This window comes from Girardinichthys multiradiatus, chromosome 4 (genome assembly GCF_021462225.1).
Source record: "Girardinichthys multiradiatus isolate DD_20200921_A chromosome 4, DD_fGirMul_XY1, whole genome shotgun sequence".
Classification (NCBI taxonomy): Eukaryota; Metazoa; Chordata; class Actinopteri; order Cyprinodontiformes; family Goodeidae; genus Girardinichthys; species Girardinichthys multiradiatus.
In genome coordinates this window covers 29488154-29509532 of record NC_061797.1, presented here as the reverse complement: position 1 = coordinate 29509532, position 21379 = coordinate 29488154, and the positions used below count along the sequence as shown (strand labels likewise).

The following is a 21379-nucleotide window of genomic DNA, read 5'->3' as shown; positions in this document are numbered from 1 at the left end:
TAAAAAGTGTGCGTGATGAAAGCTTCTAATCCAGTCATCACATCTGGATGGACAGTCAAGTAGAGTATGAAGAGGGCTGGGTGGAGGGGGGGGGGCTGTGGCTCTGAATGAAGCTCACCTTGCACAGACCCCTTCCATCCATCTCATCTACGGTGGGCAGACTGAGATAAAAACTCCCCCCACACATATACGCACAGACACCTCAGCCATGAAGATCCAACGGTGTGATTCAAATGGCCACGCGCACACACATTCAGCGACACCAGCGATCACTAATATGGTCATCTGTACAATGTGCACGTGTGTGAGTGAGCGACGGCGGCAAACAGGGAGGGAGGATTGACACCCAATTACACCTGGGGGAATTTAGGCAAAATTGTCTTTTCAGTTTTAATTACACTAATGCATCAAACACAAACGAAAGCCTTTTTTCCACAACCATTTAATTTGCAAGAACCCATTTCATAGAAAAAAAAAATAAAATCAATACCCTTCAGTTGTGTCGTCATTAGAAGCAGGACCCAACAGTTTTGAATGTAAATTGACTTGGAACACAGAACTACAAGAGCCTCATGATGAAAACAGTTCATACACTGCAACAAACTCCTGATTGCATTTTCTTTTAACAATGTTGGCAGTTTGCCTCATATAAACAAAAGAAACTAACAATGATACAACTGATTACAAAAAAAAGCTGATCTTATTCACACACACAACCTGTGAATTCACTCACAATCACACACACTTGGTTCTGGTTTAAACATGAGGAAGACAGGTGTCGGAACAGGTACAGTTACTTTGAATGTAAAAGCAGGCGGGAGAACGTTTCCACTCCCGCAGAGGAACCCGGCCCTCAGTTTGTTTTTTTACAACTTGCACACAGAGTTACTCTCTGGGCTGCATGTCCAGAATGTTTTCAGCCAGGCTGGTGAGCTTGCTGTCCTCCAGAGCTCTGACCAGTCGGCTCAGCTTGGCCGCCCTCCCCTCCGCCTGGATGAAACGGCTCAGCAGCTGATAGGCTTGCTCATACAGCCCTTCTCTCTCGTACTCGTAGGCCAGGTTGTCAATGGCGGGGCCCTTCAGAGCGCGACAGCTCTTCCCTAGGGCCCTCCCTACATGTTTCCACTGACGGCCCACTCCGTTTGAAAAGCTCTGAACATCCGCTGATGTCAGCATTCGGTCCTCTGGTGCACCAACGGATGAAACACGAAGAGAGAGACAGAAAAAACATTCATGTAAATTCTACTTAGCATTATTACATAAACTGCGTGTAAACATCAAACTTTTCCCAGAATACTTTACAAATGAAATTTTGTATTTCATGAGAGGGTGCATCTGTTTCATTATATTAAAATGTTTCTACATTTTTCTGTCTCTACTTGGGGACAAACAGCAAGTTAAGCTTTTAGGATGCGACCAAAGCAACCAAATTAGAGCAAAAAACAAGGATTTTAATTAATCTTTTTTGTAGAGGTTGACCAATGCCAACAACAGGAACTCAAGATGACTGATCTATGAAGCTAGATTGTTTGTTTTTGACCCATAAATATAACACTTTAGCATTTATTAATACATTTTTTAACCTCTACCCCAATTTCAAGTCTTTTGGTTCCTTGTCCCTGGGGAAGAATGAATCCCCACAGCATGATGCTGCCACCACCAACCTGTGAGGTTAGGTGACAGCCATGTCTTGATAGGTTTGCAGTTCTGTTATACCTTCTTTTATGGATGAATGAAACAGTTCTCCATGAACAGTTAAAGGTTTGGGATACTGTTTTATAACTTAACCGTGTTTTAACTTCTCAACTTATATCTGACCTGCCGTCTGGTTTCCTTGGTATTTATGATGCTGTTTATTTACGCCCTCTGATACTTTTACATTACGGCTCTATTATATACTATAATAGATGAAATTACACACAGCTGAACTCTGTTTAGCAATTACAAAAAATCTGTAGGCAATTAGCTGTACTGGATTTAATTAATGGCTATTAGAGTAAAAGGGGTCTGAATACAAATACTGAACTCACTTTAAATTTTTATTTGTAACGGATTTTGAAAAACATTCCCATTTTCCGTGGGGTATTCATATTTTTTTGAGGCATTTAAAGACAAGCTGTGTAGCATGTAGTGGTTGTGGCTGTATTTACTCTCTGGGTGTAAAACAGATCAGTCCACATTCCTGTCTGTGGTACAGGTTTATGAGAGATTTATGAAAGTGCAAGCATAAAGTTCTCCAAGTAGTCCACTCTAATATAATGGTACATTATTTAAAATCACATTACAGGTTTAAAAGGTTTTTATAAGCAAATATAGTTAACTTAAGTAATGACTTAATATTTATAATGTTGACCTATTTTTGTCCTACTGAAGTCTGCTGCATGCTCTCGTTGCAACCTGGCAGCAGGTATAAAATTTGAATGTAATGATCATTCAGTCACTTCATTATCAGGTTGTTCATGTGACACGATGCTCCATCATGCTGGAAAATACACAGATCACCACCAAACTGCATCTGGATTTTGGTAAAAGGTTGCCTATATTACCTTTCATATTACTCTTTACTTGTATTAAGTTGTTAACAAGCCCACTTCCATTAATGAGATGCAACCACACATAGATTGTGATAGCTCTCATCTTTTGCTCTCCCAATAAATTATTTCCCAGATTTCCCAAACCATCAGTATAAGTTATCAGAGAAAATCCCTTTGCACCAGCCTTTTTGCTGTCCATCCTTGTTCCTCCTCCTCATTTTCACTCTGTTCTTTATAGTTTTCTTGGACAAACGCGGCATCTTTGCTGCCATTATTATTCATAAGGAGCACGCTACGTGATTCTGTAACATCCTCCTCCCTGGGTGCTCATCTAGCTGCTTGTTGGGCTCTCTTGGACATTCTGAAGCTTCTTCTTTGCAACAGAAAACTGTTTGTTCGACTACAACATCTTGAATAATAATTTCATGCATGTGAGGCTGTTTTATTGCAAAGGGATGATGGGTACACACTTTTCTTTTGAGGTGATCATTGCTAACATAAGAAGATGATGATTTGTAGCACACCTGCTCTACTTTTTAGAAAACAGTTTGCTAGATTGATCGTGTACTTTCAGCTGCACCCTTTGACAGCTTTACACATGGTTTTGATATTCACTGGAAAAAGGTTGACCCATCAATTACTAATAGGGCAAAAATACACTGCAAATCTATCCATCTGACCTATAAACAATGCAACGTGTCTTCACAAAAACTGAAGTTACAAGGTGCGCAAGGCACAGCATTGGTGTCACTGCTTAAGCTTTTGGCCATGGCTCTAGTCTACAGGTCCTTCTCAAAATATTAGCATATTGTGATAAAGTTCATTATTTTCCATAATGTAATGATGAAAATTTAACATTCATATATTTTAGATTCATTGCACACTAACTGAAATATTTCAGGTCTTTTATTGTCTTAATACGGATGATTTTGGCATACAGCTCATGAAAACCCAAAATTCCTATCTCACAAAATTAGCATATTTCATCCGACCAATAAAAGAAAAGTGTTTTTAATACAAAAAACGTTAACCTTCAAATAATCATGTACAGTTATGCACTCAATACTTGGTCGGGAATCCTTTTGCAGAAATGACTGCTTCAATGCGGCGTGGCATGGAGGCAATCAGCCTGTGGCACAGCTGAGGTCTTATGGAGGCCCAGGATGCTTCGATAGCGGCCTTTAGCTCATCCAGAGTGTTGGGTCTTGAGTCTCTCAACGTTCTCTTCACAATATCCCACAGATGCTCTATGGGGTTCAGGTCAGGAGAGTTGGCAGGCCAATTGAGCACAGTGATACCATGGTCAGTAAACCATTTACCAGTGGTTTTGGCATTGTGAGCAGGTGCCAGGTCGGACTTCTGGCATTTTGGCATTTCCTTCTCCCCAGTCTTCCTCCAGACTCTGGCACCTTGATTTCCGAATGACATGCAGAATTTGCTTTCATCCGAAAAAAGTACTTTGGACCACTGAGCAACAGTCCAGTGCTGCTTCTCTGTAGCCCAGGTCAGGCACTTCTGCCGCTGTTTCTGGTTCAAAAGTGGCTTGACCTGGGGAATGCGGCACCTGTAGCCCATTTCCTGCACACGCTTGTGCACGGTGGCTCTGGATGTTTCTACTCCAGACTCAGTCCACTGCTTCCGCAGGTCCCCCAAGGTCTGGAATCGGCCCTTCTCCACAATCTTCCTCAGGGTCCGGTCACCTCTTCTCGTTGTGCAGCGTTTTCTGCCACACTTTTTCCTTCCCACAGACTTTCCACTGAGGTGCCTTGATACAGCACTCTGGGAACAGTCTATTCGTTCAGAAATTTCTTTCTGTGTCTTACCCTCTTGCTTGAGGGTGTCAATAGTGGCCTTCTGGACAGCAGTCAGGTCGGCAGTCTTACCCATGATTGGGGTTTTGAGTAATGAACCAGGCTGGGAGTTTTAAAGGCCTCAGGAATCTTTTGCAGGTGTTTAGAGTTAACTCGTTGATTCAGATGATTAGGTTCATAGCTCGTTTAGAGACCCTTTTAATGATATGCTAATTTTGTGAGATAGGAATTTTGGGTTTTCATGAGCTGTATGCCAAAATCATCCGTATTAAGACAATAAAAGACCTGAAATATTTCAGTTAGTGTGCAATGAATCTAAAATATATGAATGTTAAATTTTCATCATTACATTATGGAAAATAATGAACTTTATCACAATATGCTAATATTTTGAGAAGGACCTGTATACTCATCAGCTAGAGGCAATGAGTCTGTTTGCAGCAGAGTAGTTGGTGCTCAGAGGAGAGCAGCTGCAATTAACTGTTATGAGAAAACAAATCAAACAAGTAGCTGCAGGCCAAAAGCAAAACAACCACCTTAAAGAACCGTGCCTGAGCTGAGAGAAGGTGGAGGTGAACTTGCCACTATCTGTGAGTCACTGGGCCTTAATAATAATGAAACGTATGTTCTGTTTTGTTTTTTAGCAATCACCAGAGGCCTATTTTTACCTTATCAAATAAATTCAACCATATCCATTAAGAAATTCAACAAGAAAGCAAGTTAATGAGATTTTATTTCAAATGGAAAGTCATGTCTTATTTAACAACCCAATGCTTACTTATCCAGATTTCCTGATTTTCTGAGTTCTCAATTCATTTTAGGTAATAATAAAGTAATACTGCAAAACCTGACTATGACTTTATTGCAGGTATTTCCACAGCAGTAAAACTTTCAATAAGAAACAAAAAACAGAAAGTAAGGAAGTGGATGGACAGATGTATGGATAGACAAACCACTTATTGGATCCTTGTAAAACCTGTAAACTTGACTTGTAAAATGTCTTAAATCACACTCTATAGTGATCCAGACTAGTAGGCAGAGTAGGAGACCTGAAACTATTGCCTTTACTCACCGAACACTCTATTCTGAAACTTGAAGCAGTTGCTGGGAATGGCAGACTCTTCCTGTGTGACTGTGGGGGGCTGTGGGGCAGGACCCAGGGCCTGGCTCTGCAGCTGCTGCTCCAGATGATCAATCTCGTCATCACGCAGGCGCTCCGGCTTACAAAAATCAACAAATCACTTAAAATCACCTTAAGAACTGATTACTTCTAGTTTTTTTTTTTTACAAAGAACTTGTTTGAATAACTGAAATGAATAAAATAGCACTTAGTGTTTATCTGTTTCTAAAAGGTTAAACAGAGAATCAGTATACCTGTGAAAGGTGGATGTGCTGTAGACAGACCGTCAGCTGGTCCAGACACAGATCCAGATTCTGAGGCCCAGCCTTTAACTGGGTTTCCACAGTGAAGTCTTGAGGAACGGCGAGAAGCCGGCAGGCATGTTGGGAAAGGGACTGTCGCACTGCTCCGGAGCTGTAGCTCTCCAGGAACTGCTGACATGCTGCCACATCCACGAATTTCACCTCCACCCCCAGGAAGGGCTCAGCATCATGGACCTTTAGGATCTCGTAGCCACCCAGACCTCCTGCAGAATCTGGCCGTGGAAAACACTGATTAATTCATGTGGCAGCCTGGAAAGGCTTTCCTCCGTTTGTGCACCAGTCATCCCTGGTGGATCTGAGCTGATTAGTTTACCTCTAAGAGTCAGCTTGATGACTTTGAAAATGATGAACTTTCCCTGCTGGTCTTTGTAGAGAGCGAGGAGGTCCACACCAGGAAAGAGTGACTGCAGAAACATGACTGCACATCCCGTCCACACACCCTCATCCACAGTCTTGTCCGCCATTTTCTGAACACAATACCATTATACTTTCAGAGGCAGACTGCAGGAAACAAATTAACTGATAAAGCTCTGGCAATAATTGTCTAAAATTAGGATGTTCACAAAATATGTACAGTCCTGTGTTAAGGTATTCCTAACTCTGAAATAAAAATGGTTTTCAAAATATCTACAGATTAAAGTGACCGTCCACCAACACTGACAGACTTTTTAAGTAGAGCATTAATCAGAGAAGTAGCCGAGAGGCCTACAGTAACTCTGGAGGAGCAGCAGAGATTCACAGCTCAGGTAGGAGAATCTGTTGCCACAAAAAAAAAAAAAAAAACATTTGTTGTGTACTCCACAAATCTTGCCTTTATAGAAGAGCGGTAAGAAGAAAGTCAAAAGAAGTCCTGCTTGCAGTTTGCTACAAGCCAGAGGAGATACAGCAAACGTGTAAAGGTGCCTTGGTCAGATGAGACCAAAGTCCAACTTTTTTTTTATTATAAGCTTATGTGTTGGGCAAACCTAACACTGCACATTACAGTGAAAAAAAACATCTCTATGGTGAGAAATATCGATGGCAGCATCATGCATCAGAAGCTTTTCTTTAACTGGGACAGGGAAACTGGTCAGAGTTCATTGGAAGATGGAAAGAGCTAAATCCAGGGCATAACTGACACAAAAGCAATTAGAAGCCGCAAAAGACTTCAGATAGAAGTTCAACCTTCCAGCAGGACAACAACCCTAAATATACAGCCAGAGCTACAATGGGATGGTTTAGATCAAAGCATGGTCATGTGTTAGAATGACTCTGTCAAAGTCCAGACAAACAGATCCATTCAATAAATCAGAATATTGTTGAAAAGTTCATTTATTTTAGTAACTTCGTCACTAAGTGAAACATATTATATTGTTCAATTTCACATAGACTGATGATTTCAAGCCTTTATTTCTGTTAATTATGATGATCTTCTGCTTCCAGCCAATAAAAAACAAAAATATTTAAGATTTGAATATTACATCAAACTTTTTTAATTAGGAAATGTGGGCTTTTCAAAAGGTATGTTTTATACATGGTGAAAGAATATTATTTTCCAAAAAATAATCTAAATCTGCCAAAAAAAATTGTCATTGGAACACATATTCAAATGTATTTAATATGACTATAAATCCACCTGAGGAATCTTTGGGAAGACTTGGAAAAATAAGGTTTACATGTGCTTTCCATCCAAACTAGCAGAGCTATCGTAACACAGAAACAGCATACGTTTCAGGCTCTAGATCTCGGCCAATGTTAGTGATTTTGTAACATGGGTATCATTCGGATAAGTAAAACTGGGCCGATATTATTATCGACGTTTATTTCCACGTTGTTGTTTCAGGAGGGGGTTAGCCAAGTGGTATTTCTTTGGTCATGTGACAGTAATGCAGCGCAGGTTTGTGGAGTGTTTAGCTGAAGGGAAATATATATAAATTAATATCGGTAAATATCGGTTATCACCATAACAACACTAGTATTGGATATTGATATTGGCCCAAATTTTCACATGGGTGCATTTCTACTAGCTAAAATCAATTTCTGATGTTTCTTTTGGGTTTTAGCTGCCAATGCCATTGTTGGACCAATGAGATTTTGTTTCCTTGGCCTTTAACATTTACAAACTCTTTGGTTTGTACTGGAATTCTAATTTCCCCTCGGGGATCAATAAAGTATCTTTGTATTTGTATTTGTTAATTCAAAAATTTTATGAAACAAACATTGGCCATAGAAGATAAAAAAAATGTTTTGCAGGTTCTTTGCTACAGGTAGTAATCCCATTAAAGTCGTATAAAACAAAGGAATTAAAAGATTTTCCTAGTTTATGCATCAAAGCATGTTTTAATCAAAAAGCATGTTGATGCATTTGCAGACTGAAAAAAGTGAGATTTTAGGTGCTGATATATTTATTGAACTAGAGGCTAAAATTTGATGACATAATCACTAGAAAATGCCCCGATTTACTGGTGCATTACAAGTGTTAATGATATTTTATTCCTTTAATTCATCAATCAACAGCAGCAACATTTTAAGATGGGATTCAGAGCTGCATAATGATCAAAATTAAATGAATACCCATTTAATTGTTTCTCTCTGAAGATGAGGAAATGCATCAAATAACCACACATAAATAACTGCCACTGCTCTCATAGGACTCAACAGATGTGAACCCAGTCCATGTTAACTTTTTTGTTTACCCGCGCATCCTTTGAAAACCATCATTACATAAAAATATTCATAATCTCATTGCTCCCCTCCCCCAGTCTAACCTCTAACTCCTGTCCTGGATGAACTAGCGGAGCCTGCAGACACTCACTCTCTCTCTGCGCTGTCAGTCTGAACCAGCTGGATTATAAAGCATTTCCTCATATTTCACTAATATACTTCATGCTTGGCGGCTAGATCTGGGAGAATGTCTAAAAACTTAGCCAGTGTGCAGTTTTATGTGATCCTATCTACCCTGAAAGTAAACTGTGAGATTAGTTCACCAGCTGCATGAGCTGTATGAGGATTACACGACCGCTGGGAGCTTAAAACGTATCGCTTATCTTTTGCTGCCAAAAGGTTACCTCTAGGATTCCCTGGACAGATCATCCTGCGTTCCAGCGGCAAAAAAAATGTGATTCTAATTTGGGAAAACTTTCACAAATTAGCAATCAGGCTTACCCTGTGGGGTTTGTCTTTAATAACTGTCTTCAGTGAGATGGACTGAAAGACTGAAAACTCGTGTTATGAAATAAAATTAAGGGAAATAAATAGTCCTTACATTAGGAAGGGAATAAAACAGTAGTTGGGTTAAATCGTGAATAGGCTGATTTTTAGCTGATTAGTTAGACTGCATAAGCCTGCATACTACACTGTGCTTAGCTTGTTTGTGTTTGCAACATTGAAACAAGAGCTTTCCACAGAGGTGAAGGACACAGCCATGTATCAGAGCGAAGTTTGAAGAGGAAACTGGGTCCCTCCCTGCATGTTGTGCCAACAGCTATACATGTATGTGTTCAAATACTCTGCAGAGGTCTGGCTTTAAAAAAAAATAAAACACTAAGCTGTATTTTTATTTCCCACATTATAACGCAAAGAGACACAAAGAAAAGAATAAATGGACAGTTGTTGAAGGCAGCAGCTGAAACTGCAGACACGCTGACTTCAATTAGCACCGATGTCGACCTGCATGTCACCTGGCGTTGCTACGGAAGAGAGCAAGAATGACCTCAGGTTTCCTAGAGGTTGGGCTGCTGCCAGAGACACGTTTCCAATGTAAGCATCCCTCATAACAGAGCTAGGCATCGGAAATGAAGTCACACGTGTAGCAACTGATACATCTGGCAACATCCACGCCTTTCAGCTACAAATATCTGAACCTGACTGAAGGGGGTTTTTTTTTTAAACAGTGTCACTTCAAACTTGCACTACTTTGTTTATTATTATCTAATCCCCTCTTGTTACTTTAACTATTTTGGAGTAGAAGCTCAAAAACAGGAGATGTCATTCTCAAAAAAAGGTTTAAAAATGTGCTAAATATTTGCCTCTAATTTTGAATTTTGTTTGAAGCTTTTTTTTCTCCAGCTGTGACAGCTGATCATAGCCCAGATCAATATCTACTGAAAATCTGTGGCATAAATTTAAAATCAATACTTCATCCAATCTGGTTGACTGAATATCAGTGTCTTAAAAGTGCAAAGCAAGTGGAGAAAAACCCACAATTTTGTAAAAAGTATAGAAAACCATGTTTTCTTTTCCTTTTTCTTCTCAATTATGTGCTATTTTGTCTTGGTCTATCACAAACAAATCCCAATAAAATACATTGATGTTTGAGGTTTTGACATGAAAAATGTAAAAAAATAAATAAATAAAAACTCAAGGGGTAAAACTCTGTTAGCAAAGCTCAGACAAATCAGACATATCATGCTCATCAAAACACGTCAGCAAACACCAGACACCCTTATAAAATAAAATCCTAACAGATAGAAGCCTTATTTCTGTGACACGTCTTGTTATTTGTTGTAAAATGAGAAGTTAAAGTCAAACTATAGACAACCTAACTGGAACTAACCTGCTCCTTAAAACATGTATTCACCCTGAATGGTAATGAATCACACTGCGCGGGCAACGTGTCACACAGCAGGCAAAAGCCAAACAATGACACCACAGCACAGGGGATGGGTGTGGTTTTTGCTCTGCTGCAAGGTGGAGGTGGTGGTGGTGGTGGTGGTGGTTGGGGGGTGGGGGGGGGGGGTGGGTTCGTGCCAGGTGAGGTTAATTAGACCATCTGCAGGGCATTGTCTAACCAAGCTCTCTCTCTCTTTATATGCAGAAGTGTACTGAGCCCCTGGAGACTGGCTGGACACCTGCCAGTGTGCACCTTTCCATTAGTGTTGTTGTTTTACTTGTGTTGAGGTAGAGTTTGGAGGTGCACCTCCAGGTGCTGCGTGGAGCACACAGTGCTTAGTGCACTAACTTAGCAGGTGGCATTCAGAGAACCGTAATCACTCCTAAAGCTTCCTGAGACAGCAGAGGAAACCCCCAGCAGCAACGATCACTGCTCCTCACACACAACCCAAGTCTATTGTTTCAGTAATTAATGGAGAGCTTTTTTCAAAGTGGGCATTTTGTCATGATATGGCAGCTAAATACAGGTGTTTACTATTTAATGTTAATATCACTCCTTACATAAACAAAGCTTTCATTAGTTTAATAATATCAGTCTTCTCCTACATTTCAGGACAAAATCTCAGATTTAAAAATGGCTGATTGCTATTTATTGGATGTTGTCTACAATGTGTGCAAACCCAAATTAATCTGTGATTGTATAACCTCCTCCCGTCTGCTGCATAAGACTAAAACTACAACAGTGCAAACAGCTTCGATTTAATCCTACAAAAATTATTTGTATAATAGTGTGTGTATATATATATATATATACAGTACAGACCAAAAGTTTGGATACACCTTCTCATTCAAAGAGTTTTCTTTATTTTCATGACTATGAATATTGTAGCTTCACACTGAAGGCATCAAAACTATGAATTAACACATGTGGAATTATATACTGAACAAAAAACTGTGAAACAACTGAAAATATGTCTTATATTCTAGGTTCTTCAAAGTAGCCACCTTTTGCTTTGATTACTGCTCCGAACACTCTTGGTATTCTGTTGATGACCTTCAAGAGGTAGTCACCTAAAATGGTTTTCACTTCACAGGTGTGCCCTGTCAGGTTTAATAAGTGGGATTTCAAGCCTTATAAATGGGGTTGGGACCATCAGTTGTGTTGTGCAGGAGGTGGATACAGTACACAGCTGATAGTCCTACTGAATAGACTGTTAGAATTTGTATTATGGCAGGAAAAAAGCAGCTAAGTGAAGAAAAACGAGTGGCCATTATTACTTTAAGAAATGAAGGTCAGTCAGTCCGAACAATTAGGAAAACTTTGAAAGTGTCCCCAAGTGCAGTCGCAAAAACCATCAAGCGCTACAAAGAAACTGGCTCACATGAGGACCGCCCCAGGAAAGGAAGACCAAGAGTCACCTCTGCTGCGGACGATAAGTTCATCCAAGTCACCAGCCTCAGAAATCGCAGGTTAACAGCAGCTCAGATTAGAGAACAGGTCAATGCCACACAGAGTTCTAGCAGCAGACACATCTCTAGAACAACTGTTAAGAGGAGACTGTGTGAATCAGGCCTTCATGGTAAAATAGCTGCTAGGAAACCACTGCTGAGGACAGGCAACAAGCAGAAGAGACTTGTTTGGGCTAAAGAACACAAGGAATGGACATTAGACCAGTGAAAATCTGTGCTTTGGTCTGATGAGTCCAAGTTTGAGATCTTTGGTTCCAACCACCGTGTCTTTGTGCGGCGCAGAAGAAGTGAACGGATGGACTCTACATGCCTGGTTCCCACCGTAAAGCATGGAGGAGGAGGTGTGATGGTGTGGGGGTGCTTTGCTGGTGACAATGTTGGAGATTTATTCAAAATTGGAGGCATACTGAACCAGCATGGCTACCACAGCATCTTACAGCGGCATGCTATTCCATCTGGTTTGCGTTTAGTTGGACCATCATTTATTTTTCAACAGGACAATGACCCCAAACACACCTCCAGGCTGTGTAAGGGCTATTTGACCAAGAAGGAGAGTGATGGGGTGCTGCGCCAGATGACCTGGCCTCCATAGTCACTGGACCTGAACCCAATCGAGATGGTTTGGGGTGAGCTGGACCACAGAGTGAAGGCAAAAGGGCCAACAAGTGCTAAGCATCTCTGGGAACTCCTTCAAGACTGTTGGAAAACCATTTCAGGTGACTACCTCTTGAAGCTCCTCAACAGAATGCCAAGAGTGTGCAGAGCAGTAATCAAAGCAAAAGGTGGCTACTTTGAAGAACCTAGAATATAAGACATATTTTCAGTTGTTTCACAGTTTTTTGTTCAGTATATATATACAGGGGTTGGACAATGAAACTGAAACACCTGGTTTTAGACCACAATAATTTATTAGTATGGTGTAGGGCCTCCTTTTGTGGCCAATACAGCGTCAATTCGTCTTGGGAATGACATATACAAGTCCTGTACAGTGGTCAGAGGGATTTTAAGCCATTCTTCTTGCAGGATAGTGGCCAGGTCACTACGTGATACTGGTGGAGGAAACGTTTCCTGACTCGCTCCTCCAAAACACCCCAAAGTGGCTCAATAATATTTAGATCTGGTGACTGTGCAGGCCATGGGAGATGTTCAACTTCACTTTCATGTTCATCAAACCAATCTTTCACCAGTCTTGCTATGTGTATTGGTGCATTGTCATCCTGATACACGGCACCGCCATCAGGATACAATGTTTGAACCATTGGATGCACATGGTCCTCAAGAATGGTTCGGTAGTCCTTGGCAGTGACGCGCCCATCTAGCACAAGTATTGGGCCAAGGGAATGCCATGATATGGCAGCCCAAACCATCACTGATCCACCCCCATGCTTCACTCTGGGCATGCAACAGTCTGGGTGGTACGCTTCTTTGGGGCTTCTCCACACCGTAACTCTCCCGGATGTGGGGAAAACAGTAAAGGTGGACTCATCAGAGAACAATACATGTTTCGCATTGTCCACAGCCCAAGAATTGCGCTCCTTGCACCATTGAAACCAACGTTTGGCATTGGCATGAGTGACCAAAGGTTTGGCTATAGCAGCCCGGCCGTGTATATTGACCCTGTGGAGCTCCTGACGGACAGTTCTGGTGGAAACAGGAGAGTTGAGGTGCACATTTAATTCTGCCGTGATTTGGGCAGCCGTGGTTTTATGTTTTTTGGATACAATTCGGGTTAGCACCTGAACATCCCTTTCAGACAGCTTCCTCTTGCGTCCACAGTTAATCCTGTTGGATGTGGTTCGTCCTTCTTGGTGGTATGCTGACATTACCCTGGATACCGTGGCTCTTGATACATCACAAAGACTTACTGTCTTGGTCACAGATGCGCCAGCAAGACGTGCACCAACAATTTGTCCTCTTTTGAACTCTGGTATGTCACCCATAATGTTGTGTGCATTTCAATATTTTGAGCAAAACTGTGCTCTTACCCTGCTAATTGAACCTTCACACTCTGCTCTTACTGGTGCAATGTGCAATCAATGAAGACTGGTTACCAGGCTGCTCCAATTTAGCCATGAAACCTCCCACACTAAAATGACAGGTGTTTCAGTTTCATTGTCCAACCCCTGTATATACACACTATTATACAAATAATTTTTGTAGGATTAAAACGAAGCTGTTTGCACTGTTGTAGTTTTAGTCTTTTTGTAACATCTCGTCTTTGCTTATGCAGCAGACGGGAGGAGGTTATACAATCACAGATTAATTTGGGTTTGCACACATTGTAGACAACATCCAAAAAATAGCAATCAGCCATTTTTAAATCTGAGATTTTGTCCTGAAATGTAGGAGAAGACTGATATTATTATACTAATGAAAGCTTTGTTTATGTAAGGAGTGATATTAACATTAAATAGCAAATATATTTATATATATATATATATATATGTATGTGTGTGTGTGTATAAATACATATAACCCATAAAAACACACTTTACCTCTGTCATATTTTAAACATGGAATAGTCTGACATTATTTCAGAGAGCCTTAAAGTTGACCAGTTCTACAACTGAAAGTACTTGAAGCTCATTCTGCCGTCAGTCATCTGCCCCTTTAAATGAACCTTCCCATTAAAGTAAATATCCCAGTGGCACAAGCCAGGAAGTCAAGAAGGTAGACAAGTGATGTATCTAATTAATAATTAATGCACTCTTCAGTTTTCACTTCAGGGTTTCTGGATACGAGTGTGCCCAGCATCTCATCTTTTACCTAATGTTATGTTAAACTAACAAAATCTAGCTAGACTAGGTGTTTTCCATCCTGTTATTGCAGAACTTATAATAGCCAAGCGTTATTATCAATCTACAAAACAGAGGGGGTACAAAACTATGATTCCCCTAGATCAGGGGTCTCCAACTGTAGTCATCGAGAGCTACTACCCTGCCGCTTTTAGATATGCCCCTGCTCCAACACAGCTAAATCAAATGATTAAATTATTTCATGAGTATCTCCATCAAATTCAGCATAGGGATGCATCTAAAAGCTGCAGGACAGTAGCTCCTGAGGACTGGAGTTGGAGACCCTGCCCTAGACCACAAAAGGTCAAAAAAAATAGCTGCCAGTACAAACATGTAAAAAAAACAAATAAAGAAAATTAAAGCATCAAAATCAAAACTGTCATGCTGGGATAATACCGAGCGGGACTGCATGGATGATGATGCATTTTCTATACTTTTAATAAAATGTAACTTTTATTTGTTTCTGTTAGACTAGTATCTACTGTCTTGTTGCATTTTGTTGGTTTGTTCCCTTCTCAATACTTGTGTCACGTTTAATATCATTCACGATATCAGACTGCAAAGATTAATGTTTGGTTAATTCCTCTTGAACTGGTTGAATAAAAGTGTTTAATTGGAATCTACATAAATATGAGGCATGTTAAAACAGGGAACCGGATCAAGATAAAATCTTTTAACGTGTGCACAAGTATCTGGCAGCCAAAGCCAGTTAGTTTTCTGAGGTCCATTAAGAGGCAGCAGAATCGGTGCCACAGATGCCAGCAGGCCCAATAAAAATACTATTGAAAAGCTGAAGATGTTTAAGTCAGTGAGTAACACCGTCTTACTGTATGATAGGTAACTTCTGTGTAACATTTCACCTTAAAAGTACAAAAGTATTCCTAGCTATTTAACATGTGTGAATTTTGTATTGAAAAAAACCACAAACTTCATTGCATTTAATTGAGATTTTGGTTGATACACAAAGTAGTGAATAATTGTGAAGCAGTAGTCATTGGGCGAGAGGTAGGATACTCCCTGGACAGGTCACCAGTCAGGGTTTACTCAATCTAGGGTGTCAAGACAGAGACACACTGAGCAAACAACCATGCACACACTCACACCTAAGGACAAGTTATAGAGACCAATTAACCAACAGTCCTGGTTTTGAACTGTGGTAGGTGAGAACACCCGCATGCATGGGGAAAACATGCAAAGTCCATGCAGAAAGACCGCAGGCCGGGATTCAAAACCAAAACCTTTTTGCTGCAAGGCAACAGTGTTACCACCGTGCAGCACCACGGTAAATAAATGCCAGTGGTAACCAACTGCCTTCAGAAGTCACCTAAATCCCGCTGTGTCTATTTGAACCTCAGCATAAATCTAGCTATTCAATGAAGGCCTTAGAGGTTTGTTAGTGAACATTAGTAAGCAAACAGCATCATGAAGGAACAGAGCCGACAGGTCAGGGAGAAAGTTGTGAAAAAGCAGGGTTAGCTTGTAAAACAAGAAAACATGCAACATGCAATAATGTTAGCAAATTGTGCAATATACTTTGGATAAATAAAAAATATCTAACCTAACAGTGTTTGTGTTTTTCTGCTTTGGGTTAGTTACAAACCTAGACAGCATACAGGAAGTCATCTGTCCAGCTACTGGTAACTAATTAAATCCATTATTTCTATCTCAGCTACAATATTTTATTGAAAATGCTGCATCTGGCTACATCTGCTATTTTGGCAAAGAAAAAAACTTGTAGATTTTGCTAATTGACTTTACCAGAACAACCTGATGATTTCCTTAAACAATTTCTGCTGCATTAACCAACTAACATCACCACATGTATAACTGGCATAGAGAGCTGGTATTTTAGCTAATAATGCAGTTCATGCAGTTCTTTCCTATACAGATACTGTGTACTGTAACACTGAAATAATGGGAAATTTGTAATATATTGTGCAGCCCTTATCCCAGGATTTTAACATCTCACAAAGCACCAGTCAATCCATCATCTAAGCCCAAGTGAGAGAACAGCACAACTATTAGTCACCTGTGACACAAATCTGACCTTTATGGAAGAGTGGAAAGAAGAAAGCCATAAGAAGTCCCAGATTCAGTTTCACACAACCCATGTACAGGTCCTTCTCAAAATATTAGCATATTGTGATAAAGTTAATTATTTTCCATAATGTCATGATGAAAATTTAACATTGATATATTTTAGATTCATTGCACACTAACTGAAATATTTCAGGTCTTTTATTGTCTTAATACGGATGATTTTGGCATACAGCTCATGAAAACCCAAAATTCCTATCTCACAAAATTAGCATATCAATAAAAGGGTCTCTAAACGAGCTATGAACCTAATCATCTGAATCAACGAGTTAACTCTAAACACCTGCAAAAGATTCCTGAGGCCTTTAAAACTCCCAGCCTGGTTCATCACTCAAAACCCCAATCATGGGTAAGACTGCCGACCTGACTGCTGTCCAGAAGGCCACTATTGACACCCTCAAGCAAGAGGGTAAGACACAGAAAGAAATTTCTGAACGAATAGGCTGTTCCCAGAGTGCTGTATCAAGGCACCTCAGTGGGAAGTCTGTGGGAAGGAAAAAGTGTGGCAGAAAACGCTGCACAACGAGAAGAGGTGACCGGACCCTGAGGAAGATTGTGGAGAAGGGCCGATTCCAGACCTTGGGGGACCTGCGGAAGCAGTGGACTGAGTCTGGAGTAGAAACATCCAGAACCACCGTGCACAGGCGTGTGCAGGAAATGGGCTACAGGTGCCGCATTCCCCAGGTCAAGCCACTTTTGAACCAGAAACAGCAGCAGAAGCGCCTGACCTGGGCTACAGAGAAGCAGCACTGGACTGTTGCTCAGTGGTCCAAAGTACTTTTTTAAGATGAAAGCAAATTCTGCATGTCATTCGGAAATCAAGGTGCCAGAGTCTGGAGGAAGACTGGGGAGAAGGAAATGCCAAAATGCCAGAAGTCCAGTGTCAAGTACCCACAGTCAGTGATGGTCTGGGGTGCCGTGTCAGCTGCTGGTGTTGGTCCACTGTGTTTTATCAAGGGCAGGGTCAATGCAGCTAGCTATCAGGAGATTTTGGAGCACTTCATGCTTCCATCTGCTGAAAAGCTTTATGGAGATGAAGATTTCATTTTTCAGCATGACCTGGCACCTGCTCACAATGCCAAAACCACTGGTAAATGGTTTACTGACCATGGTATCACTGTGCTCAATTGGCCTGCCAACTCTCCTGACCTGAACCCCATAGAGAATCTGTGGGATATTGTGAAGAGAACGTTGAGAGACTCAAGACCCAACACTCTGGATGAGCTAAAGGCCGCTATCGAAGCATCCTGGGCCTCCATAAGACCTCAGCAGTGCCACAGGCTGATTGCCTCCATGCCACGCCGCATTGAAGCAGTCATTTCTGCAAAAGGATTCCCGACCAAGTATTGAGTGCATAACTGTACTTAATTATTTGAAGGTTGACGTTTTTTGTATTAAAAACACTTTTCTTTTATTGGTTGGATGAAATATGCTAATTTTGTGAGATAGGAATTTTGGGTTTTCATGAGCTGTATGCCAAAATCATCCGTATTAAGACAATAAAAGACCTGAAATATTTCAGTTAGTGTGCAATGAATCTAAAATATATGAATGTTAAATTTTCATCATGACATTATGGAAAATAATGAACTTTATCACAATATGCTAATATTTTGAGAAGGACCTGTAGTTGGCATAGCAAAGATGTGGAGGAAGGTGCTCTGATCAGTTGAGATCAAAATCAAACTTTCTGGCTATCATTCAAAACCCTGTGTGGTGGAAGCTAACACTGCACATCAACCTAAACAGATGCTGCGGGGATGCTTTTCTCAGCAGTGATAATAAAGGGAGTCAGAGCTGATGGGAATATGGAGAAAAATACAGGAAAATCCCCTGTTAGAGGCTGGGAAAGAGGAGTAGGTTCACCTTCCAGGAGCACAACAACCCTGAACATACAATCAGATCCTCAAAGGAATGGGTCAGATTAAAACATGCATGTCTGGAAATGGCTCAGTCAAAGTCCAGACCCATATCCAAGACTTGTAGATTGATGTTCACAGACACTCTCAAATGCCAGTCTGTAGATGTGCAAAGCAGAAAGAGACTTACCGACATAAGACTTGCAGATGTAACTGCAGTGAAAGGTGGTTCCACCAAATAGTGACTCAGGGCGGCTGAAAACAAACACACACCACACCTTTTATATTATAGCATCTAGCTAGCAGGTAACAGGATCACAATGACACCAGGTTCCAGTCACATGACTCTTTATTTTTGTTGACAAACCCACACCAGGAAATGCTTTCCCAATATATGCCACTGGTACAACGTTCTTTCCATGGTGTCAACTTTAGCAATTAAGAACTGCAAAACCTAAAGCATAATGTTAGCTCAGACTGAACAGAGCTACTAACATGAGCAACCCATTCTTTTAACACACCACTAAGAAGACAATGTCCATGTGTTTTTCTTGGCTCAATACTACCCAGCAGCCTTTCAGCTTATCCAGCCTCAAAGGACATTACAATGTTGTAATTTCTAAAAAAAAAAAAAAAAATGTTAAAAATGATGGATCGTTTTTCTTCCATTTCAGAATCATGCAATCATGTTTTTCAGTCACATCAGGTCACAACAAAAAGCATTCACGTTTGTGGTTAAGAGGTATTCCCGCTTTTGCAAAGTATTGTATTACAGTATTCACAGTTTATTAACCTGTAAGTTACATTTAATATCTACAAATGTTAATAATATTAATGATTGCGCTATTATGTTAACTGATATCTTCATACCTTTTGTTGTTTATCATTGAACATACATACTGTTTTTACACGTGTTGGCCGCACTGTTTTTTATAAGCTGCTTTGGCAAAATCACTTGTAAATGTATAGTTAATATACTACATTAACCAACAGGTTTCTGTAGGAATTTAACAGTGAATGCTACACAAGCTGACCCACAGCTACATGTGATTTTAGGTTACAATAAAAATTACCTGTAATAAAGTCTATTTATCAGTAATTGAGCCCTGTGGTTAATTGTGTGCAGACCAAGACAGAAACCATGTGTTTTGCGTTTCTAAAACGTTGTTTTGACGTCGCTGTGGTTGAGATGCTAGTCGTAAACCTCACGTACAGCAACAGTAAAAACCATTTTCTCACCGTTTTAAATGATTACTGAGCAGCTTAAACACACGGAAACAGACTGGCAGAGTTTCTAACTCTTCCTCTGATTCACCGTGAGGTAAAACTTATTGTGGGGACAAACTTACCTCACAGAAAAAAAAACTTTTATGTTGTTCGGCAGTGCTTCCTCCTGACAAATTACTTTTTGACATAGAACTGACTTCCTGGCCTCCCATTGGCTGAGCGGATGCAAGGCTGTCTGTGATTGGTTAAACTTGGCACGGTGTTTAAGACAACACGGTGCCTTACAGGAAGAAGGAGGTTCCCATCCACTTACTGTAGAACAAGACATCCAGTAACTTATCAGTTAGCATTTAGGCTAAAATGATCATTAAAGACTAAAACAGAATATTTTAAATAAGAGCCTAACACAACACGAAAGAGTTGAAGTTGTTAGTTTGGTCACGTTTAGTGTCATAATAACACTGTCTGTTAAAATGCTGCTTTATTGTAACTTTCACTTACATCCTGTCTGCCTGATTTTTTGGCCCAGAAAAATAACTGCAGTCTGTTTTCTTTATTTCCTGATATGCATAAATACACTTTCATCAAGATAAACAATCTGTTAAGATGTTTTATTAGATGCTCTTTATCAGTGGCCCTACATTTGTTAGTGTTGAATATTTTGCAACATTATTCTGTCAGGTTAAGTTAGGATGTGGTTGCTTAATGGCTTTCATTTTGAAATGTTACCAAAATAAACAGCATAAAGGCACTTCTGTACATTTAACCAACTACTAAAGCAAAGGTAGAATCATTGGCTCAATAAAGAGGATAATAACAATTTTCTACAGTGCCAATTCAGTGTCAATACTTTACTATTTTTGCCCCCATTTCATTGCAAAATTATCAAGCTCAATCAGATTGGAAGGAAAGCATGTGTAATTTGGACTCTGAATGGACAATTATGACCCACACATAAGCCTTGATCTGATTGTTGTAGCTCTGGCTGCATGTTTAGAATCACTGTCCTGGAAGGAGATGAACCTCTAGTCCTTCCAAGCCTCCAACAGGTTTTTGTCTAGTATTGAGCTGTGTTTAGCAACATTCATCTACCCATCAACTGACCAGCTTCGATAACCTGTTGAAAGAAAGGCTCCCTGCAACACGATGGTGCCGCCACCTTGTTTCCCTATAGGGATAGTTTGTTCAGGTTGATCTGCAGTTAGGTTCCACCACACACATGGTGTTGTAGTTTGACCAAAAGACTTATTTTGGTATTATCTGACAAAGCACCTTCTTCTAGATCTTTTCTATCACCTATACTTGGTTTGTGGCACCAGGAAATCAGAACTTCTTCTGGCTTTCTTCTTGCAACTCTTATATAAAGACCATATTTGTAGAGGACATGACTAATAGTTTTGTCTTGTTGATAGATTCTCACACCTGAGCTAGACATCTCTGCAGCTCCTACAGAGTTACCATGGGTCTCCTGAAGGCTTCATTGATTAATGCTCTCCTGGCCTGTCATTTTTGAACAGTGCACGGTTAGATGTTCAAACTTGGGCTATAGCATT

At 40.3% G+C, this 21379-nt stretch overlaps 1 protein-coding gene across 2 annotated transcripts; it reads right to left on the bottom strand.

The window, feature by feature from the left end:
• Nucleotides 1–423: 423 nt before the first annotated feature.
• Nucleotides 424–20050, bottom strand: tradd (tnfrsf1a-associated via death domain). Of its 2 annotated transcripts, XM_047362623.1 has the most exons (6): nucleotides 19949–20029; nucleotides 18790–18854; nucleotides 6102–6255; nucleotides 5720–6000; nucleotides 5418–5565; nucleotides 424–1184 (listed from the first exon to the last, which is right to left on the bottom strand). In XM_047362623.1, the coding sequence occupies exons 2-6, from the start codon at nucleotides 18793–18795 to the stop codon at nucleotides 886–888; spliced, it is 888 nt and encodes a 295-aa protein (XP_047218579.1). In that variant the 5' UTR covers nucleotides 18796–18854; nucleotides 19949–20029; the 3' UTR covers nucleotides 424–885. The 2 variants fall into 2 exon arrangements, with proteins under 2 accessions (XP_047218579.1, XP_047218578.1); XM_047362622.1 differs by lacking the exon at nucleotides 18790–18854 and having other exon boundaries at nucleotides 19949–20050.
• Between the last annotated feature and the right edge of the window lie 1329 nt (nucleotides 20051–21379).

Coding starts and splice junctions, on each gene's coding strand:
- tradd (XM_047362622.1), bottom strand. CDS start 20,038: ATGGGAGGCCAGGAAGTCAGTTCTATGTCAAAAAGTAATTTGTCAGGA. Junction 6,001..6,101: donor CATCAAGCTGACTCTTAGAG/GTAAACTAATCA, acceptor TTCCACGGCCAG/ATTCTGCAGGAGGTCTGGGT. Junction 5,566..5,719: donor AGCACATCCACCTTTCACAG/GTATACTGATTC, acceptor GATTTTTGTAAG/CCGGAGCGCCTGCGTGATGA.